We start from the raw sequence: 24,374 nt of genomic DNA on the forward strand, positions 1-24,374 counted from the left end.
CCCTTCAGAAAGAAAGTAGCAACAACGGTAAGTGCTCTTAACCACTGAGCCTTCTCTCCAGCCCCAGGAAGGCTTTTCCCTCCTCTTCCTGCTGCTGTTCTTGCTCTCTTCTTCTGAAACAGTCGCCTCACTATGTAGCCCTTGTTGGGCTTAATCTCTAAGTGATCCTCTAGCATCTAACTTCCAAGTGCTGGTTTTAAAGGTGTGTAGTATCACAACTCATACCTAACAAAGGCTTTCTTTCTTCATTTTCTCTTTTTGGGGGGTGGGGGGAAGAATGGTTTATTTGGCTTATACTTCCATCACTGAAGGAAGTCAAGACAGGAACTCAAACAGGGCAAGAACCTGGAGGCAAGAGCTGATGTAGAGGCCATGGAAGGGTGCTGCTTACTGGCTTGATCCTCATAACCTGCCCAGCTTGCTTTCTTTTTTTAAATTGATTTTTATTGAGCTCTGAATTTTTCTCTGCTCCCCTCCCTGCCTCTCCCCTCACCTCATCAACCCTCACCCATGGTCCCCATGCTCCCAGTTTACTCAGGAGATCTTGTCCTTTTCTACTTCCCATGTAGATTAGATCTATTTAAGTCTCTCTTAGTGTCCTCATTGTTGTCTAAGTTCTCTGGGATTGTGGTTCGTAGGCTGATTTTCTTTGCTTTATGTTTAAAAACCACCTTTGAGTGAGTACATGTGATAATTGTCTTTCTTTGTCTGGGTTACCTCACTCAAAATAATGTTTTCTAGCTCCATCCATTTTCCTGCAAATTTCAAGATATCATTATTTTTTTGTGTACCACATTTTCCTTATCCATTCTTTGGTTGAGGGGCATTTAGGTGGTTCCCAGGTTCTGGCTATGACAAACAAAGTTGCTATGAGCATAGTTGAGCACATGTTCTTATGGCACGATTGAGCATCCTTTGGATATATACCCAAAAGGGGTATTACTGGGTCATGAGTAAGGTTGTTTCCTAATTTTCTGAGAATCACCACACTGACATCCAAAGGGGTTGTACCAGCTTGCATTTCCACCAGCAATGCAGAAGTGTTCCCTTTTCCATACAACCTTTCCAGCATAAGTTGTCATCAGTGTTTTTGATCTTGGTCATTCTTGCAGGTGTAAGATGGAATCTCAGAGTTATTTTGATTTGCATTTCTCTGATGACTAAGGATGTTGAACATTTCCTTAAGTGCCTTTCAGCCATTTTAGATTCCTCTGTTGAGAGTTCTCTGTTTAGGTCTGTACTCCATTTTTTTTTATTGGATTATGTGTTATTTTTGTGACCAATTTTTTGAGTTCTTTGTATATTTTGGAAATCAGCTCTCTGTCTGAAGTGGGGTTAGTGAAGATCTTTTCCCATTTTGTAAGCTGTCATTTTGCCTTGTTGATAGTGCCCTTTGCTTTTCAGTTTCAGGAGGTCCCATTTATTAATTGTTTCTCTCAGTGCCTGTGCTGCTGGGGTTATATTTAGGAAGTGGTCTCTTGTGCCAAGGTGTTCAAGTGTACTTCCCACTTTCTCTTCTATAAGGTTCAGTGTGGCTGGCTTTATGTTGAGGTCTTTGATCCATTTGGACTTGAGTTTTGGGTGTGGTGATAGATAGATATGGGTCTATTTTCATTCTTCTACATGATGATATCCGTTATGCCAGCACCACTTGTTAAATATGCTTTCTTTTTTCCATTTAATATTTTTTGCTTCTTTGTCAAAAATCAGGTGTTCCAAGGTGTGTGCATTGATATCGGGGTATTCTATTCAGTTCCATTTGTCCTCCTGTCTCTTCTTATGCCAGTAGCAGGCTGTTTTCAGTACTTTGGCTCTGTAGTATAGTTCAAAGTCAGGGATTGTGATGATTCTAGAAGTTCTTTTATTGTACAGGATTCTTTTAGCTATCCTGGGTTTTTTGCTTTTCCATATGAGTTGTGTACCGTTCTTTCAATGTCTGTGAAGAATTTTGCTGGGAATTTGATGAGCATTGTGATGAATCTGTAGATTATTTTTGGGAAAATTGCCATTTTTGCTATGTTAATTCTGCCTTCCCAAAAGCATGGGAGATCTTTCCATTTTCTGGTACCTTCTTCAATTTCTTTCTTCAGTGATTTAAAGTTCTTGTCATACAAGTCTTCCACTTGTTTGGTTAGAGTTAATCTGAGATATTTTATGCTATTTTTGACTATTGTGAAGGGTGTTGTTTCTCTGATTTCTTCCCCAGCCCTCTTATCATCTGTGTAGAAGAGGGCTACTAATTTTTTTGAGTTAATCTTGTATCCTGCTACATTACTAAAAGGGTTTATGAGTTGTAGAAGTTCCTTGATAGAATTTTTGGGACCACTTATGTAAACTATCTTATCATCAGCAGTGAGAGTTTGTCTTCTTTTCCAGTTTGTATCCCCTTGATCTCCTTTTGTTGTCTTATTGCTCTAGCTAGAACTTCAAGTACTATATTAAATAGATATTGAGAGAGTGGACAACCTTGTCTTGTTCCTGATTTCAGTGGAATCGCTGGGAGTTTCTCTCATTTAGTTTGATGTTGGCTGTTGGCTGTTGCTGTATATGTTCTTTGTATCCCTGCCCTCTCGTCAAAAGCTTTTTCAGCATCTAATGAGATGATCATGTGGTTTTTATTATTCAGCTTGTTTATATGGTGGATTGCGTCAACAGATTTTTGTATGTTGAACCATCCCTGCATCTCTGGGATGAAGCCGACTTGATCATGGTGGATGATGGTTCTGATGTGTTCTTGGATTCGATTTGTCAGTATTTTATTTAGTATTTTTCATCAATGTTCATGAATGAGATCGGTCTGTAATTCTCTTTCTTAGTAATGTCTTTCTGTGGTTTGGGTATCAGGGTAATTGTAGCCTCATAAAAAGAGTTTGGCAATGTTTCTTCTGTTTCTATTGTGTGAGATAATTTGAGGAGTATTGGTATTAGCGAAGTATATATCCTATCTAAGGGAGCCATCTTAGGGTTGGCAAGAGACTTAGGTCTTCTTTGAAAATCTTATAGAATTTTGAGCTGAAACCATCTGGTCCTGGGCTTTTTTTGGGTGGGAGACTTTTGATGACTGCTTCTATTTCTTCAGCAGTTATAGGTCTTTTAAATTTGTTTATCTGGTCTTGATTTAATTTTGGTAAGTGATATTTATCGAGAAAGTTGTCCATTTCCTTTAAGTTTTCCAATTTTGTGGAGTACAAGTTTTTGAAATATGACCTGATGATCCTCTGTATTTCCTCTGTGTCTGTTGTTATGTCCCCCTTTTCATTTTTGATTTTGTTAATACAGATATTTTCTCTCTGCCTTTTGGTTAGTTTGGATAAAGATTTGTCTATTTTGTTGATTTTCTTAAAGAACCAACTCTTTGTCTCACTGATTCTTTTCTTGTTTTCTATTTTATTGATTTCAGCTCTCAATTTGATTATTTCCTGCCATCTAGTTCTCATAGGTGAGTTTACTTCTTTTTGTTCTAAAGTTTTCAAATGTTCTGTTAATTCACTAGTGTGGTATTTTTCCAACTTCTTATATAGGTGTATAGTGCTATGAACTTTCTTAACACTGCTTACATTGTGTCCCATAAATTTGGGTATGTTGTGTGGTCATGTTCATTGAATTTTAGGAAGTCTTTTATTTTTTCCCTTTATTTCTTCCTTGACCCATTGATGATTCATGTGAGCATTGTTTAATTTCCATGTGTTTATGTGTTTTCTGGAATTAGTAAAGCTGTTTACTTCTAGTTTTAAACCATGGTGATCTGATTAGGTACATTGGGTTCTATTTTTTTGTATTTGTTGAGGTTTGTTTTGTTACCAAGTATGTAGTCAATTTTTGAGAAGGTTCCATGAGGTACTGAGAAGAAGGTATATTCTTTTCTGTTTTGATAGAATATTCTGTAGATGTCTGTTAAGTCCATTTGAGTCATAACGTCTGTTAGTTCTCTTATTTCTTTGTTCAATTTTTGTCTAACTGACCTGTCCAGTGGTGAGAGGGGAGTGTTGAAGTCTCCCACTATTAGTGTGTGGGGTTTAATGTATGATTTAAGCTTTAGAAGTGTTTCTTTGACATTTCAGAGTGCTCTTGTATTTGGGGCATAGATGTTCAGTATTGAGATTTCCTCTTGATAGGTTTTTTCCTGTGACTAATATGAAATGACCTTCTTTGTCTCTTTTGATTGATTTTAGCTTGAAGTTTATTTTGTTATATATTAGAATAGCTACACATGCCTGTTTTATTTATTTATTTATTTATTAAAGATTTCTGCCTCCTCCTTCTTAGGACCATTTGATTGGAATATTTTTTCCCAACCCTTTACTCTGAGATGATGTCTGTTTTTGAGGTTGAGATGTGTTTCTTGTATGCAGAAGAAGGATGGATTCTGTTAGTCTGTTCATTTTTATAGGTGAGTTGAGTCCATTTACATTAAAGAGATATTATTGACCAGTGATTGCAATCTCCTGTTAATTTAGTTTTCATTATTGGTGTTGTTAATTTGTAGATTTTCCCCTTCTTTGAGATTTGCTGCTATGAGACCATCAGTTGTCTGTGTTTTTGTTGGTGGAGTCAAATTCCTTGGGTTGGAGTTTTCCTTTTAGTACTTTGTGTAGGGCGGGTTTGTAGCTAGGTATTGGTGAATTCTAGATTTGTCATGGAATATCTTGATTTGTCCTTCTATGGTGATTGAAAGTTTTGCTGGATATAGTAGTCTGGGCTGGCATCCGTGGTCTCTTAATGTCTGCATGATGCTTGACCACGACCTTCTGGCTTTCATTGTCTCCAATGAGAAGTCAGGTATAATTCTGATAGGTCTGCCTTTATATGTTTCTTGGCCTTTTTCCTTCACAGCTCTTAATATTCTTTATTTACTCTATATGTTTAGTGTTTTGATTATTATGTGGTGAGAGGATGTTTTATTTGGATCCAGTCTATTTGGTATTATGTAAGCTTCTTGTATTTTCATAGGCATATCTTTCTTTAGGTTGGGAAAGTTTTCTTCTATGATTTTGTTAAATATATTTTCTGTGCTTTTAAGTTGAAATTCTTTTCTTCTATACCCATTATCCTTATATTTGGCCTTTTGATGGTGTCCCATATTTCCTGGATATTTTGGGTTAAGCTTTTGTTAGATTTAACTGATGAGTCTATTTTCTCTATTGTATTTTCAGCGCTTGAGAGTCTTTCTTCCATCTCTTGTATTCTGCTCTTCATGATTGCACGTGTGGTTCCTGATTGTTTTCTTTTGATTTCTGTTTCTATAATTCCCTCGCCTTGTGTTTTCTTTATTGTCTCTATTTCAGTTTTCAAGCCCTGAATAGTTTCTTTCATATGTTTGATTTCTTTTTCTTGGTTTTAAGTGATTTGCTGATGTCTTCCAATTTTTTGTTTGTCTTTTCCTCCATTTCTTAAAGGGAACTTCTCATTTCCTCTTTAAGAGTTTCAAACATTCTCTTGAAGTTATTTTTTAGGTTATTTTCTTCTGCTTCATCTATATTTGCTGTTGTAGGGTCTTTAGGTTTTATTGGTGTTGTATTGCTCTTTGTGGTATTGCATGTGTTCTTACCTTTTCTACTCATCTTTTCCTCTAATAGGTGTGGCTGGGGCTGTCTGAGATTCTGTTAAATAATCTTCTAGGTGCCAGTGAATCCAAAGCTCGGATGTTTTTTCCTCGTGGTACAGTCAGTGTCACAGTTCTTGTTACCCTGTCATTTACTCTCTGTTCCTGGAGATAGCTCATCGCTTCTGTGTTTTGCTCTGTTCCCTTGGAGATTGCTGTCTCATTCCTACTTTGGCCTAGGTTGCTGGCTTTGCCCTTTTTCTGTAACTCCTGGTCTGGATTCCTTCCTGCAGAAGTCCCTGGCTTGGAGTTGGACCTGGAAAGATTTTTGGCTCTGGTCTACTGCCTTGGAGGTCCCAGGCACGGGTGCACCCAGAACTGCAGAGGGCCTGATTACTCCTCCAGAGATCCCAGACTCATGCTTGGACCCACAGAGGTTCCAGGTTCCTACTTACTCCCTTTGATGTCCCAGACTAATGCCTGGACCCACAGTGGTCCTAGCTCAGGCTTACTCCCTCTGGGGTTCCAGACTCAAGCCTGGCCCGGCCAAGATCACTGGTTTTTGCCTACACCCTCTGAGGTCCCAGGTTTACTCCCGTCCAGACTGGTAGAGGTCCTGGCTCAGGCCTAGTTCCTGGGAGGTCCTAGATTTATGCCCAGACCCACAGGGGTCCTGGCTTAGGTCTACTCTCTTGAAGGTCCCAGATTCACATTCAGACCCTCAGTGGCCGTTGGCTCTGGCTCACTCGCTCAGCAGTTACTCCCCTGTGCCAGTTCTGGTGGAGATCTCTGGCTCAATCCTGATCCGCCAGTGTCTTCGGGAATGGGTTGGCTCTTGGGATTGGATTTGCTCCTGAATTCTGCTCCCAGTGGAGCTTGTTTCCCCAGGCCCTCTCTGTTCATTTCCCTTTTTTATTGGTGTGGGGACAGGGTTTTTCTACGTAGCCCTAGCTGTTCAAGAATTCACTATGTAGACCAGGTTGGCCTCAAACTTCAAACTCCTGCTGCCTCTGCTTCCCGAGTGCTGGGATTAAAGTTGTGCACACCATGCCCTGCTTACTGACTGCTTTCTTTTTGTGTTGCGGTTTCTCCTTCCTCTTAGTAGAGTGAATGGAAGAAAAAATATCTGCTTGGTGATTGATAGTTCTTATCTAGAAGGCTGAAATAATGTTGAGTTAATATACATACATGAGAAGTCGCAATCTGTCACACTAATGAGAAGAGCCAAACTTTGTTACTTTTTAGGCTCAAAATTTGAGAGCATGTGTGCAGGATATGTTTGCTTTGGGCCTAGTCAACTTTACCTAATGTTGGAAGTCACATCATGTCCTTTTCTTTCTTTTCATTTTAATGTGTGTGTGTCTTTGCATGGGCATGTGCATATGCATGTTGTCAGGCTTGTCAACAAGTTCTTTTACCAGCTGAACCATCTTGCAGGCACTGTTATGCCTCTTTTAGGTTTGATCTACAACACAGGACATGGTAGCAAAAGCCTTTGCTCCAAGCATTTGGAAGACAGAGAAAGGTGATTCAAGAAAAAGACTTGGTCTTCCTGTGTTAGGCAAACTGCCCTCTATTGAGTCAGTTTTTCCATACCTTTTAAAAACTTTATTTAACCTTTATTTTATGTGCATTGGTGTAAAGTTATCAGATTCCCTGGAACTTGAGTTACAGACAGTTGTAAGCTTCCATGTAGGTGCTGGGAATTGAACCCAGGTCCTCTGGAAGAAGAGTAAGTGCTCTTAACTGCTGAGCCATCTCCCTAGGCTCCAACTTTTCCATATCTTGCCTATTATGTACTCAATGAATACGGTTCACCACAGACACAATGGTGTTATGTATTCATGAGTTTAAAATATTACCATGAGTTAAAATACATTGAACACACGTAAACTGCTGAACATCAAAGCAGGGCTTAACCTCCCTCCAGTATCATCAGATCACTTGCATTGGGGTTATATCAAGTCAAATCATATATTACAGTATGTCTTATAATGTATATTGGATATCTCTTTTAATTCATGCTTATATTATACTATATCAATTTTGTATTCTAGATCCATCCATTTGTCTGCATATTTCAAGATGTCGTGTTTTTTTTTTTTTTCTCTGTAGTACTCCACATTTTTCTTATCCATTCTTCAGTCAAGGGGCATTTAAGTTGTTTCCAGGTTCTGGCTATGACAAACAATGCTGTTATGAACATAGTTGAGCACATGTCCTTGTGGTATGATTGAGCATCGTTTGGATATATATGCAAAAGTGGTATTGCTGATCTTGAGGAAGGTTGTTTCCTAAATTTCTGAGAAATCCCCACACTGATATCCAAAGGGGCTGTAACAGCTTGCACTCACAACAGCAATGCAGGAGTGTTCCCTTTTCCCCACAACCTCTCCAGCATAATTTGTCATTGGTGTTTTTATCTTGGCCATTCTTACAGGTATAAGATAGAATTTCAGAGTTGTTTTGATTTGCATTTCTCTGATGACTAAGGATGTTGAACATTTAAGCCTGTTTCTTTATTAACCAATGATATTTACAGAATAGAGGGGAATCCCACATCAGCAATGTACTCCTGATCTTCCTCTTTCAGTTTCTTGATAGCTGGCAGTGTATACATATGCTTTGATACCTGGTTTCAATCTCAGTTTCTATACTTCTGAATGGGTGCTTGACAGTTGAAGGTCATTGCCACTGTATACAATTAAAGGAAGTTTCTTTCCCAGCACATTAGCATTGAAAGATCATAAGTCAGAACATCATAAATTAATGATCATCCTAATCTCAAGTAAAGTTTATAAATCCAATTACTCTTTAGCATGGCCACACTGTTCCTTGAACACATCCTTTCCTTTTTGGCCTATGTCAGACTATAACTCCTTTGTAAGCCCCTTGCTTCAGCAGAGGCCCAGTTGGCATCCAGAACCCCAGGTAAGTTTTGTTTTTAACACCTTCTGTAGGATTGGATTTGTAGATAGATATTGCTTAAATTTTGTTTCAGTATAGGATGCCTTATTTTCTCCATTTACTATAAATTAATGTTTTGCTGGGTATAATAGAGCCTGAGCTGGAATCTGTAGTCTCTTTCAGTGCATAGAACACCTGCATAGACCTTTCTGGGTTTCAAAGTCTCCATTGAGAAATAAAGTATTATTCTATTATGCCTTTATATGTTACTTACACTTTTTAATATATTTCTTTATTCTGTGCATTTAGTATTTTGATTATTTTGTGCCTGGGGAATTTTATATTCTTGTCCAGCCTATTTTGTATTCTATATGGATCTTGTATCTTGACATCCCATTCTTTAGGTAAGGGAAATTTTCTTTTATGATTTTGTTGAAAATATATTCTGTGCTTTTGACTCATGTTTATTTTCATTCCTTTAGTCATGTTATTCTTATATTTGGTCTTTTCATAGTGGCCAAGATTTCCCAAATGTTTTGTGTCAGGAGTTTCTTAGATTTAATGTTTTCTTTAACAGAGGTAACCAATTCTTTTATCACGTTTTCAGTGCCTGAGAGTCTTTCTTCCATATCTTACATTCTTTTCATGAGAGTTGCTCCTGAGGTTTCTGTTTGCATGGCTAAATGTTTTCTTTCTAGATTTCCCTCAGTTAGAGTTTTCTTTATTGATTCTAGTCTGACATTTGTGTTTTGAACTGCTTTATTCATTTCCTACCACTGCTTCTGTTTTCATAGATATCTTCAAGGGATTTGTTCCTTTTTAAGGACCTGTATCATATTTATAAAGGCTATTTTAAGGTCATTTTTCTTGTGCTTCATCTATGTTTCAATACTCTGAATCCGCTGTGATGGGGTTGCTGGGCTCTAGTACTGTGGTAATACTGTCACAGCTGCTATTGGTTGTGTTTTTACACTGTAGTCTAGGCAATTGGGTTTGGGAAGACAAATTCTATGTGCTGCTCTCTGGTCTTTTGTTTGTAGTGTGGGTGTTTTGTTTCTTGGTTTCTGTTGCCCTCTCTGGCTCTTAGAGAGTGTTGTGACTGTGTGTTGCCTGGTAGGAAATCCTTCGATCCCACTATGCCTGGCTACTGGGGGCTTTCAAGCAAAATGTGTTTCTAGCTATTGGGAGTTGACATATAGGAACAGATGGGCTAGGTGTGGGTGCTAAGGAAGTCCACAGGAAGAGGGATAGTGGGGGTGTTCCACTAAGGTCTGCTTAATCCCCTGAAGATGGGGGCAAAGAATGAGGAGATATCACAACAGAGTGTCTGCTATAGAGGTGTGGATAAGAATGGGGGATTGGACTTGGAGAAATGAGGAGAGAGGTTGAAGATCTGTGTTTAATTTATCTACTTTGCAGGCTGAAGTGGTCTATGGGTTCTGTTGGAATTGGGGGCTGGGATAAGACAATAAAAACATGAGGAAAGTTTGGGGGGAAGATCTGCATGATCCACTAGAGTTGGGGGCAGAGAGGAAGAGGAGGCCATAACAGGCCTTCTACTATGGAGCTGGGGATGAGACTGGGGTTTGGTTTTGAAGGACATAAGGGAGGTGTGATGGTCTGGTTAGTAGATCATAAATCCCAGACTGGAGTGCATTTGGGATCCCAAGCAATTGCTGCTGGGGTTTAGGGCTGGGATAAAGCAGTGAGCCAGAGACCATTAGAGTGGGACATCTGTATCACTCACTGGAGAAGGGGATGGGGTAGAGGGAGGTTAAAGCAGGAGGTCTATTACACAGCTGTGGTAAGACTGAGGGACTGGTTTTGAAGAAGGTGAAGGAGAGGTGGAAATGGCCTGCAGGCTACCTGCTTCCCTGGGTTGAGTGGCATGTGGGTTCCCAGGGAGTGCTTGCTTCATTTGGGGTCTAGGACAAACAATGAGTGGAGGCAGGGAAGTTAGGCAAGTTAGGGAAGATCTGTGGGATCCCCTGCATAAAGGGGCAGAGAAGGGATGGCTGGTGTTCCACTGCAGAGCTAGGGATGAGTTGAGAGATTGGATTTGGAGGAAACTCAAGTTCTTTTCTTTTCTTAAGGTGAAAATCTTCAGCTCCTACCTTTCCACCTCCATCTCATCCCCACCCCTTTAGGCCTGCATATGGTAAATTGAAAGAAGGGAATTTGACTTTACTTATTTGGGCTGTTAAAAATTTGATCATTCTAGGGCTGGGGAGATGGCTCAGAGGTTAAGAGCATTTCCTGCTCTTCCAAAGGTCCTGAGTTCAATTCCCAGCAACCACATGGTGGCTCACAACCATCTGTAATGAGGTCTGGTGCCCTCTTCTGGCCTGTAGACATACATGCAGACAGAATACTGTGTACTAAATAAATAAATAAATATTAAAAAAAAGATTTTAAAAAAAATTTGATCATTCTATGTACAATATTTTAAAGTTTTACTGACATTCCAGCATAGAATGGTTGAACTTAATGCTTTTTCTAGTACATGTTGAAGCATGTTAAGTATATGTTGACTGAGGTTTCTGTTCCATGCTGTCCTGCAGTTGTTCAGTCCCAAAGAAACCACATAGAAGTCTACATTAATTATGAACTGATCAGCCTAGTCTCTCAGGCTTCTTATTAACTCTTATAACTTATATTAGCCCATAATTCTTGTCTGTGTTAGCCACGTGACTTAGTACCTTTTTCAGTGACACAGTCACATCTTGCTTACTCTGTGTCTGGCTTTGTCTCAGTCTAGATGATGACTGTAGACTGAGACTTCTCTCTTCCCAGAATTCTCATTGCCCTGCCTCTACTTCTCTCTTGGTTGTCCCGCCTATACTTCCTGCCTGGCTACTAGCCAATCAGTATTCATTTAAAATACAAGTGACAGGGTACAGACCATTGTCCCACAGCAAGTCCCATTTTACTGTGGGCCTGGTGTAGAGGTGCATGTTTTAATCCCAGCACTTGGAAGCTAGAGGCAGCAAAGTTGTTAGTTTAAGGTCAGCTTTGGCTGCATAGAATTCTAGTTTCTAGCCTTGGGCATGGATATAAACACTGCCTCCCCAAATAAAAAGGATGTATACTGCAATTTGAATTTTACTTTATTGTTTATCAGTTAGGACAGCATTCATTTGTCTTTGTAATTACATTATAAAAATTATAAAGAAATATAAAAATTTCTGGTTAATGTATTCATATAACCTGGGACTTCCAGTTTCTCCATAGTGTAAACTGTCTGATGCCTGCAGTCCTGTGTCATGTTCTTGGTTTCATGCCAAGACCTTGGTATGTACTTCCTCAGTGATTAACTAAAACATGTTAGGACCAAATCTAACTATGTAGCTCCGACTCTCCTGGAACTCACTGTTTAAACCAGACTGGCTTAGAAATCAAAGAATTCCTCTGCCTCCTAAGCTGATTCAGACTTCTTGAGACAAGATCTCTAAGATTCTCCAGTCCCAAAGATGAACTTGGGAAGGCAATATTTTTCTTGCCACCAGAGATTGTCACTCTGCATCTCTAAAGCATGATGAGGTCCAGAATGCTATATTTGGGCCTATATCAGAGTTAGCCATATATAATGAGATGCACTTGCAGAACTGAAAAGATGTCTCAGTGGTTAAGAGTGCTTGCTGCTCTCATTACCCAAATCAACTGTTTTCTAACAGTCTGTAACTTTAGGAGATATGATAATCTTCCTTCTCGGCTATAGAGACACCTGCATTCATGTGCATATATATCCATACACAGATACACCAATAGCACATAATCAAAAGTAAAAGTAAAATCTTGCAGAAAGGTCTATTTCCCAGTGAGCCTTGTGATAAAAGAACCCCTTAAGAACAGTTGCTTTGCTTTCTAGTGTACTGTTTTGGACAAACTTCATGAAATGTTCAATGTTTAGTATTATGCTGACTTTGCTGTCTTTGATTCAGTTAAATGGAAGCTAGTAGAATTATTCTGATGACATTTTTGTTAAATCAGACTGAGGATATTCAGAAGATGATGTATATTAACTATTTTTAAATTATTGTTATTTGCAATTGATGGAAGTTCGCAAGTAGGCAGCCTCATAACTGGAGAAAAATCTGTCACCTTAGCATCTCAAGTCATAGTGAAATAGTAATCACAGAATTTGAAGGTCATGGGAGTTCTAGACCTGTACATTCTACATAGTAATAGCCCTTAGATAGGTTCTGAACCTGTAAGTGCCTCACTATGGGATTTGCTTTCTTGTGTGTGCCAATGAACTTTTTTCAATTTGGCTCTGAGGAAATAGATTCCAGAACTCATACTCCAATCAAAGCCGGGCGGTGGTGGCGCACGCCTTTAATCCCAGCACTTGGGAGGCAGGGGCAGGTGGATCTCTGTGAGTTCGAGTCCAGCCTGGTCTACAAGAGCTAGTTCCAGGACAGACTCCAAAACCACAGAGAAACCCTGTCTCGAAAAACCAAAAAAAAAAAAAAAAAAAAAAAAAAAAAAAAAAAAAAAAATCTCTCCAATCAGGAGCATTCAGGCAATCTTGAGTTTCAGGTCTGAACATTTTATCCTACTGTACAAGAATATGAGGAACTTAATCTCTGACTGAGACAGAATGGGGGCAGACCCTTTGGTATACGAGTACAGCACTTACGTGCTGATGAATGCCCCTGAATTTGCCTTATCTAACAGTCTGGCTAGCCTTCTCTTCCACTTCAGTGAACATTACAGAAGTAGGGACAGAAAGAATGTAAACCTTAAAGATGAGTGCTGTGCAATGCCGTCTTCTGAAATATCGTGGTTGTTATGCACATAAACTCACAGCAGCTTTGGTTACTGACTGCAGTCAAGCCAGTTAGGAATTTCTGCATGGACAGGAGATGAACTAACTGAGGCCCCATTCCTAGCTGAGGCACCATTGGCAGTTGATGCTCCTGAGGGAAAGTAACCACTTTTCTTCATGGGTATGGTCATTTGTAGGTTGCCCATGGCCCAGAAGATGACCCTAAGCCCATTTTGTGCATGAGAAGCACTAATTGGACATGATATGTTAAAAACAAAAATACATGAAGTTGGGAGACATGATGCAGAGGAGTCTGTGGAAAGTTGGCGAGAGGTAGTGATGGATATTATACTGTCTGTGTGTATGTGTGTGTATGTATAATTTTCCAATAATAAAAATACCACTAAGAATTTGTGTAAAACAGTCAATCTTTCTGTGTTTGTGTTCAAGTGGTGATACTTAGATTAATATGGATAGGAAGAAATCATTCAATGAAGAAATGACTTTGAAGGCATAGTGGTTTTCTAGTATTTCCACCCCATCACTGCCACAAAATTTAGATGTGGCATCATGACGAACATGGTGAAATCTCTAAAATCCCTTCATCATTCACTTTGTACATTCACTATGTGCTTTAACATCAGAGAGAATGTGGTCATTCTATTAGTGACTTATTGTTATGACAAAATATCTGAGAGAAGCGACTTAGGATAGGAAAGGTTTATTTTGGTTCCCTGTTAGAAGGATGCAATTCATGACGGTGACAGAAGTATGGTAGTGTTGATGCTGGTGTGGCTGAACTCACTACATCCTGACAGCAGTGAAAGGAGATGGGCCAGAAGTGGACTTATGCCCATAACCTGGAAAACTGCCCTCCTAGGCTCCTTCCTCAAGCTGAGATCACCTTATAACTTTTCTACAATCTCACAAAACAGCGCTACCACTCTGGAGACATGTTCCCAAATAAACCAAGTCTATGGAGTAACATTTTATACCCTATCCAAACACCAGTGTAATGTGACATTTGGAAGGGACATTTGCCTTTTCCTTGTGAATGCATTATAATGGACTATTCATTCGAAATAAGAGAAGAAGAAAATGAGAAAAATTATTCCAACCTTGTCTACCTGTATGAAACTATGAATTTATAATCATATGTAAGAAGTGCTGGGACACTCTGTCACTGTAGAGTGCATTTATTCTCAGCAAGTCAGGGATGAATGCATGTTTGCAATTTCTGTTGTTCACTTAAAAAAAAGGTAGCCCTCTAGTACAAAGGCTAAATATCATAGTAACATCTGGGCATAATCACAAATGTTTAGAAGTTGATTTCCAAGGTACACTCTATCCATTTATCAAAATATAAGTAGTTTCCTTACTTGACTATTCTTCCTCAGACATAAGGTTTTGCTTAGTTTACAGTACCCAGTGGCTATCTCCTGTAGATCTACATTAATTTCAATTAAAGTACTAGTTGTACCCATAACAACCATGCCACTACTGCCCTGTGAGAACATCTTGTTTGGCATATTAATTCCATAACACTTTGGATCCATAACAAATCTGCACTGTTGGTGGTAGTTATTCCCTAAAAGCTTGTATTAATGCATTTTGTAGTGTCTATGGGAATCCTCAGGAAAGAGACTCCCAGTTTAGTTTTAGCTCAATTCTTCCCTGTCCTGTGACCACAGCATGTGTGGTCTTCAGCAACAAGCACTTACTGTCTCTATTTCTAGTGTACAACCAACAGTAGTGACAAAAGCCTGCATATATTGGGGCTGAGGATAACATTAGATAACTCAGTAGCCTACAACTCACAGAGCTGTCCCTCATCCACGGCACTGGGGTTTTCATCTGCATCCTGTCTTTGGAGCACCTCTCCCCAGTTTCACTGGGTGTTTCAGTTGCATTACAGTGGTTTCCTGGAATCTTTAAATCCTCAAGCACATAATTGTTTGCCATTCTGACTTTTGGTTTTGTTCGTTTGGGGAGAGATCACAGTATACCCCTCATCTGGTTCTATCTCCAGTTTCTAAACCCACGTAGAGCCTTTTAGATTTCCCTTCTTATATACATTTTAAGTAAATACAGAAGGAAGACATGGCCTCTCCTGGCTTCATATTCAAAGGATCGTATGAAGCATCATCAGGTGGCTCACTTACTGTTAGTTTGAAGCAACTTAATGACCTGGAGGAGTCATTGAGTCTAAGATGTTGCAAATTTTGGGCATTCATAAGGAGGTGCTTTTGTTTGGATGTGAATTTGCCCCCTAATGGCTCATCTGTTACGTGATCCCTGGAGAGTAAATCCAAACATTGAGGGGCTACTTGATCAGGAAGACTCAATAGGTTAATATAGTAATGGGTTATGATTTGAAGATGTGTTTGGGAGGTGGAATAAATTTCAAGAGATAGAATCTAATTGGAGGCAGTAGGATGCTGGAGGCATTTTCTAGTGAGTCTATCTTATCTCAGGCCTCTGTCTACCTTTGATAGTTCCCCCCTTCTCTCTCTCTCTCTCTCTCTCTCTCTCTCTCTCTCTCTCTCTCTCTCTCTTTCTCTCTCTCTCTCTCTCTCTCTCTCTCTCCCTTCCTCCCTCTCTCTCTTTCTCTCTCTCTCCCCCTCCCTCCCTCCCCCTCTCTCTCTTTCTCTCTCCCTCTCTCTCTCCCTCCCCCTCTCACTTTCTCTCTCCCTCTCCCTCCCTCCCTCTCTCCCTCCCTCCCTCTCTCTCTCTCTCTCTCTCTCTCTCTCTCTCTATATATATATATATATATATATATATATATATTCCACTTTCTCTCTCTTCCTCTCTTTCTATCTCTATCTGTCTCTCTCCTCCTCTCTCTCCTTCCTTCTTTCCCTCTCTTTCTTTTCTTACCTTTTGGATTTTGAGACAGGGTTCTTCTGTGTAATAGCCCTGGTTGTCATAGAACTCTCTTTGTAGATCAGTTTGGCCTCAAACACACAGAGACCTGCCTGTCTCTGCTTCCTGAGTCCTGTGATTAAAGGCATGTGCTACCACCACCTGGCTGAATTAAAATTCTTTTATGGAACACAGTTTGGTCATGTTTTTCCTTCCTTGAAAATCCTCCTGATCCCCTGAATCGCCCTACGCATTCAATTTCATGTTCTTTTTTTCTATTGCTAAAAAAAAGTAAAAAAAAAAAAAAACAATGAAACAAGATATATAAGAACAAAACAAAAATCCACATGGAATCTACTTTGTGTTGGCCACGATTTCTGGGCATGGTGTTTGCTGTGGAGTGTGGTTTATGTACTATGTTGTGAATGCATAACACTGATTGTCCCTTTCTCAACCGGTGTCAATTGGCAACAGGTTTTTCGATAGGACTGGGACCCTGTTACAACCCCCCTCCTGGGGTTCTAACCCTATCTTGACTGAATCTTTGCAGGCCATGTGTGTGATGCCATGGTCTCTGAGTCCATAGGAGCATCAGCCCTGTTGTGTCTGTCAGACACTGTTCCCTTGGAGTCATCTATCACCTTTGGCTCTTACAATCTTCTCCTCCTCTTCCTCAAAAATCCTGGATCCTTGAGGGGAGGATTTGATGAAGACATCTCATTCATGACTGAGTACTCCAAAGTCTTACTCTCTGCTTATTGTCTAGCTGTAGGCCTATGAATTAAATGCCAACTACTGTAAGCAGAAGCTTCCCTGATAATGTTTAATAGCAGAAATGTGGGTCAACTTCCCGCTATTCACAATCTTGTCATCACCAAAAAGCATAACGGGTCCAGAATGTCAGCAATGAAAGAATGAATATCCTTGGTCATTACAAATTTTACTACAAAATATTCAGAGGAAAGATGTGTTATCTGCAGAATGAAAGAGAAAAGCCACAACTCTTCCTTTTCCACTTACGTGAAATGGTCCAAAAAGGCAAATGCAAGGTAGACACAAACCTGGAGATTTCCAATAGCTGCAGGGATAGATTGAACTGTGTCTGCTTAAACATCGTGTTTTTTTAAATTTCTATTTATGTGTATGTGTCCTAACATGTGCATGTGTGTCCCCACTGGGACCAGAAAGAGGGCATCTGGTACTCTGAACTGGAGTTACAGGCATTTGTAAGCTGCTTGACATAGGAGCTGGGAACTGAATTCAGGTCCTTTGCAAGGTCAATGTCCACTCTTAACCACAGAGTTGTCTCATTGGCGTAATGAAAATGATCTGGTCTAGGTAGAAATGTTAGTTGAACACTAGAAACATGTCAACTCTCCTTGACTTAAATACTGAGATCTATTATATAAAGCATATAATATCTCAAGAATGAAATTATTATCCAGAGTAATGTCATTTTTAAGGTTTGCATTGGTTCACATGTCACGTATATGTAACGCTGTGAATGTGGCCAGCAAGGTGAACTCCACAAGTGTGTTTTCCGTTCCCCCCCACTAAATAACAGGTAAATATATCCAATAAACTTTAAAAAGGTATTTTAAACTATTCCCAGAAAATGTTTTTGTGACTGAATTTTTCATAGCCCTCAAACTTATTTTGTGGCCTTTTAATTGCTCAAGAAAAAAAAAAAAAACAAGTGTGTTCTTTGAATTAAAATGATGTAACTTTGAAAATCCCTCTTGCCTGAACCAGAGATTAAGATGAGGAAGAAGGAAAGTGTAGGAAGTGTACTGGAGGCTGCTCATCCCCGGGGACATCTGCAGGCCGGTTCTCCTATTAAATCTAACAGTTAGCACGCCACATCTGCAGATTGTCGAGAATTAAGTCTCTTCTCAAGCCACAGAGAAGCTCAGGTAATTGACTCACCACTGGAAAGCAGGGAGGGGGAAGTGGGGACACAGATTCCCTGAGGTGGCCTCATCCCCAGCATTGCTCTAGGGGCCCTGGGCTCCCTGTAGCAGAAGCAGAGGCAGCTGGATTACAACCAGCCAGAACAGGCAGTGGGCAGGTAGCACAGGAAGGATAAAAAATGGTGACCAGGCTCCTCTAAGTCCCGGGTCAAGTTGGCTCTAGTCATACCAGTATAGTGTCCACATGCACTGGCATTTTCAATCAGGGATTTTTATCAGAGGGATCAGTTGCAGAGCCGTGATTCTCAGGTTAGTGGCCCTTCCTTTTCATCTACTTCACCACAAAAACCTGGGAAGCCAGAGGCAGCCAGGGATTGAAAAAAGTCACTTTCTTCTGCGACTCTTCAAGAGATTCAAGTATATGGGGCAGGGGGCATCAAGACCCTGTGATGATTGCACAGTAGATTGTATCTTCTCGGGATCTCCTACTTCATGAGGTACGGCATTTGGACAGGCGGGAAAGCTGGCCTGCAGAGATATAGGAGCAGACTCTCTTACCCAGGTTATCTTTCTGTGTTAACATGTGTTGGTCTGTGCAGCCAGAGTCCAGCAGCAGGCTGGGGGCAGGCATATGGAAGACAGAATACACTGAGGACTGAGAGGCCAATTCCAAGGCATGTAAGGAATAAGGAATTCATGAGGAAAGTGGAAGCAATAGATGCAAAGAAAGGCAAGGGAGCTGAGAGATGTCAGTGAAGAGGAAACAGGAGGGGCAAAATGGGATCTTAGAGAATCAGGTGAGCCATTGGTTCTCAAACACGGCCTGTTCTTCAGGAAATATTTGACAATTTGTGAAAATCAATGTGTCAGAATTCAGGACACAGGTCTCTCCATAAAGACATGGTCTACACATAACAACTCCTCATCATTTCTATGAGTTCAACCTTGTTATTATATTACACATTATCAGAATCATGTAGAATTTGTCTGTTTGTGCCTTGTGTGAGTGGTGGCCAGAAACTTGTTCTTTGAGGAGAGTGAATGCAGAATTACTGATCACAGGCAGCAAATTCATTAGGATGGGGAACTGTAGTCAGTAAACATCTATCACATGTGGCAGCATTAAAATTGTGTCTGGCACAACACAGAAACTGCTGAGCATTGAGGTGAATTTATTTGGCTAACAGTTTGACTTAATCATGACACATCTATTAATATATAGGTATTCACCAAAATAGTCATGGTTTTTGCATAAATGTGTATATCCAAGATAAACCAATCAAATATAATATCAATTTAAAAATAAATGACACTTTCCTATATGTCCCTAATGCTGAATTTGAGAAACACTAAAGAAATGTATGGGTAGGATTTATCCTTGCCAGGCTTAGTCTGCAGGTATCTGGATGTCAAAGTGGCACCAACCATGGGTACCTGTGAGACTTAGAGTGTCCTGTTCTTCCCCTATGCCTGCCTCTCCGCCTTTCCCTGTGTGTGTGTGTGTTTGTGTGTTTCTGATCTCCATGTTTATATTAAGTGTCATTCTTAGTGTTGTACGGTCCCTAGGTTTGGACAATTGTACAAAGCCATATGTCCCTCCTGAAAGTCTGCAGCATTCTTAGTACCTTTAGAAATCCTCTTCACTTTGTCTTTTCCTCCTTCCTTTGTCCTCACCATCCCCTGAAAGCCACAGGTCTTTTATTCTCCTCCCGATCTTTCATTTTTCTGAACAAATAACCACTCAAGTTCCTATAATGCCAATGGGTGGCATATGCAATCTCAGTCTCCAGAGTTCTCCCTTTCTATGATTGCTTGGGTCATAGGTAATATAAAGATAGGAGTGGGCACGGTCAGTCACAGAGGAAAGACATCTCTGAGTGAGAGCAGCCTCTGGTTTTCTTTTTAACAGTCATGAATATGCGATGAGTAGAATAGCAGGAGGCCAAGAAGACAAGCTCTGTGAGCACTAGGTCCTAAGTTCAAATCCTGGCCCCTCTGGTCCACACTTGTCCTTCCCTGGGAGAGATGAGTTCTCTGTGGGAATCTCCCTTCTCCTATAGATAACTGGGAGCACAGCAGCTCCTTCCCACAGCCAGGGAAAGATTCAAGAACCACAGGAGGGTGCTGAGCCTAGTGACAGATGCACAAGAGTTCACAAGACAGACACAGAAGACAGATGTGCTTATGGGAATCCAATGTGTTTTGTATATTATAGTTACAGTAGTAATTAGAGTTACACCAGTCATTGATAGAAGAACTCACTGCCCAGTTCCATGAGCAGACGTGAGCCCAGCATAATGCAGATTGATGGATCCATGATCAAGTAGTAATCTGGGTTTATTATAGTCACTTAAATAGAGTGACTTGATCTGTTTTGGGAAGATAATATACACAAAAACTCTAAAGAGGACATGACGTTGACTCTGTGCCTTAAGCAGAAACATGTATTTGCCAAATAAAGAGAGCTTGGGCAACAAACTCATGCAGAATGCAGAGGAAGGGTACCAATGAGGCACCTGTAGTCTTTATAGGTCAGCGATTTTTAACAAGGAGAAATGTTTCTATATGGAGTCATTCATGCTTTCTGAAATGTTTTCCTTGTCCCATTTGGTCAGCAGTTCCTGCTGTCTACACAGTAGAGACCAGGGATGTTGTTAAACACCACAAAAGGCACAAGAGGGCTCGTCACAGAATGAATTATTAGGTTCCAATTTCAAGAGTCTTGTGTTAAGAAACCTGGCTCTGTGCACAGAGGAACTGTATGAATGCAGCGTCCATGTATCCATTCAGTTTTATCCTGCAGGATGTTGTTTCCCAAAACCATTCACCTCCACAATCTCAGAGTGTTGGGGTTTTATGGGGGCTGTTGGAACCACCATCTTTGGACAGATTGGAAGGTGGTAAGCTTGAAATGAAGGAAATGATCAAATGACATCTAGGATAGAACCAGTAACCTGAAAAGTGGTGGTACTTGGAAAACACAGCCACCACTCACTAAAATAGATGATGAACCTATAAATAATCAAATACTTAGCTTTTTGAAGAGGGCATTCATCAGGGCCTGAAGAGGAGACTCAGTGGTCATCTGTTTTCTACACTTCCAGTGGACTTTCAAAAGCCTACATTGAGGGGTCAAGAAGTTCTAGGGGGTCTAACATTCTCTTCTGGCCTTCTCAGGTACCTGAACACACGTTACACACACACATGTGCACACAACACACCTTTGCATAAACAAATATGCACACACACAGTAAATAGCAACAACAGCAGCAGTAATAATAGAAAAAGATATTCGCTTGTACAAAAGCTGTCAAACACAGAAGGCCATATAGCTCGGGATTCCATTTATGTATGTATGTACAAGAGGCAAAACCAAGGGACAGGAAACAGAAAAATGATCTGATCTTTCAGACTTTGCATTGTCTATTACTAAATATATATAGTTAAATGATACATATTGAAATGTGGAGACCTCAATAAAGTCAGATTATTTAGTGGGCAAAACCAGCATTTTCCCCTCTCATGTAGACTTAAATATGCTACATTGCACCTTCTGGGTTGGCACCTTTTAATAAAATTTTAAGAAACACTTATTATTTCTTTTTTTGTTTTGTTTTGAATTTTCAAGCCAGGGTTTCTTTTAGTAGCTTTGGTTCCTGTCCTGGAACTCAATATGTAGACCAGACTAGCCTCAAACTAACAGAGATCCCCCTGCCTCTACAGCCCGATTGCTGAGATTAAAGGTGTGTGCTACCATGGACTTAAAACTTACTATTACTTACAACAACTTTTGCGATATTGAGAGAAATATAGAGAAAAACAGTGTGAATAAATTTACTGAAGTTCACCGTAGGCAGAGTAGGGATTGAAACAGGTTCTGCTACTGTACATTGTTACACATTGGAGCTGACTACCTCAGAGCTTGCAATCTAAGAGGAATCAGGAGATTGATGTATATTAAGTTGGAATTGAACCTTGCCAAGGCTTATAGTCATGATTTGGTATACACTGGGGCACCTGAAACTGGGAAATAACCAGGATTTAGCACAGGAAAGGGTAAGTGCAGGAAAGCAATGGTTGGCAGTTCTAGTAAATGAACAGTTTCACTGGGCATGCAAAGCAAAGGAACACCTGTGATATACAATCTAAGAGGTCAGTACAAGTGTCAAATTGATCTCGGATCTACCTTTTTAGCAGATTAACTTTGACAATTTGCCCAACATTCCTACGTCCCAATATTCACAGTAAGTGTGCAAAGACATTCAAAATAGAGGAGAAAATAATATCACCTCTATTAATGTGATGACTGAATTAAGTTATAGGCTATAACAGTGGGAGCAAGATTAATACATCTGTAATTTTCTTGCAGGATCAGCCTCTTTGGTGTGGAAACTGATAATTTTTCTCCATCTAGTAGATGACCTCTGCCTACCTCACCTCAGGCATGGCCTCCATGCAGGGAGTCAATCACTCAGGAGTGTCAGAGTTCATCCTCATTGGCTTCTCTACCTTCCCTCACCTTCAGCTGATGTTCTTTCTGCTCTTCCTCTTCATGTACCTCTTCACGCTGCTGGGCAATCTGCTCATCATGGCCACCATCTGGAGTGATCACAGCCTCCACACGCCCATGTACCTCTTCCTGTGTGCACTCTCCATCTCTGAGATTTTCTACACCTTTGCCATCATCCCACGCATGCTGGCCGACCTGCTCTCCACGCTTCACTCCATCGCCTTCCTGGCCTGTGCCAGCCAGATGTTCTTCTCCTTCACATTCGGCTTCACCCACTCTTTCCTCCTCACTGTCATGGGCTATGACCGCTATGTGGCTATCTGTCACCCACTGCGCTACAATGTGTTCATGAGTCCTGGTGGCTGTGCTTGCTTGGTGGCTGGGTCCTGGGTTGGTGGTTCACTTGTGGGAACGGTGGTGACTACAGCCATTTTCAATCTCACTTTCTGTGGACCCAATGAGATCCACCATTTTGTTTGTCATGTTCATCCTCTATTGAAGTTGGCATGTGGAGAGAATGTACTGGTAGTAGCCAGAGGTGTAGGGATGGTGTGCATCACAGGCCTCCTGGGATGCTTTCTCCTCATCCTCCTCTCCTATGCCTTCATTGTGGCAGCCATCTTGAAGATACCATCAGCCGAGGGTCGGCAAAAGGCCTTCTCTACCTGTGCATCCCACCTCACGGTGGTGATTGTGCACTATGGCTTTGCCTCTGTCATCTACCTCAAGCCCAAGGGTCCCAAGTCTCTGGAAGGAGACACTCTGATGGGTATCACCTACACGGTCCTCACCCCCTTCCTCAGCCCCATCATCTTCAGTCTCAGGAACAAAGAGCTGAAGAATGCCATGAAGAAAGCTTTCCTAAGCAAACTCTACCCAGAGAAAATTTAAAGACCTATAAGAAAATTCTTGTAGATTGGTACACCAAATTTTACTGTTTGTGAAAATTCTCTATCACTATGTGTGTACTTCTGATACTTCCATGTTGGTCAAACCTTTGTAGTCATATGTAAGTATACATGAATGGGTTAACATCTCGGATTTATTTGGGGAATGAAATAAGTATGAGAAAATAGACAGAAAATGGTGTTTGACCTTTCCAACCTGCTACAGTACACATTATTTACTACTCTACTTGTGCTGAATATTTTTCAGGTGGATTAATACAAGCCTCACAATATTGAACAAACCAGAATTGACTGATGTATTTATTATGAGAATATTTACTGCCCTCTGTATCCCAAACTCCTGTCTTCTATGATCCTCAACAACATATATCCATAAAGTAACAAGAATTGGAAGACTTCATGACATACTTTTGCCTCGTTGTCTGAGGGTGGCACAATCTTTAAGTTCACTAAAGCTGAGATGAGAGTGCTGTCACAGGCCTTGATCCCCATTACTCCAGGAGGAGAGGTGGGAGATGCTCTGAATTCAAGGCCAGCCTAGTCTACAGAGAGAGTTCCAGGACAGCATGACAGCTAGGCCTACACAGAGAAACCCTATCTCAGAAAAACATTTACTAAACACTGCCCTTTGTGTATATAGTAGTAGAAAAGAAAACACCCTAAGTTTCAGAATTGCCAGGATCTAAGCTAAAATGTGCAATAAGCAAGGACTGGGGCAATGACTCAGTGAACCAAGTGCTTGATTAATATAAATATAGAACCTAAGTTTGTATGCTAATGTCTATGTTAACAAAAAAGCCAGCAGTGGCAGAGTGCAGCTATAACCTCAGTGCTGGTGAGGGGGCATGAGAAGGGAAAGGATGCTCCTTGGGTCTGGCTAGGAAATCTAGCTCAATTAGTGAAGACTAGTTTCAGAAATAGACCCTTCCAATACGAGTTAAGATGGAGTAGATATTGACGGAGGCAT

At 40.5% G+C, this 24,374-nt stretch overlaps 1 protein-coding gene across 1 annotated transcript; it reads left to right on the forward strand.

Annotated features, from left to right (window-relative positions):
• Positions 1-22,433: 22,433 nt before the first annotated feature.
• Positions 22,434-23,390, forward strand: LOC130883732 (olfactory receptor 10H1-like). The gene has a single exon (XM_057784457.1). It carries the CDS (start codon positions 22,434-22,436, stop codon positions 23,388-23,390), a length of 957 nt encoding a protein of 318 aa, XP_057640440.1.
• Positions 23,391-24,374: the final 984 nt, after the last annotated feature.

Source organism: Chionomys nivalis, chromosome 1, assembly GCF_950005125.1.
Source record: "Chionomys nivalis chromosome 1, mChiNiv1.1, whole genome shotgun sequence".
Taxonomy (NCBI): domain Eukaryota; kingdom Metazoa; phylum Chordata; class Mammalia; order Rodentia; family Cricetidae; genus Chionomys; species Chionomys nivalis.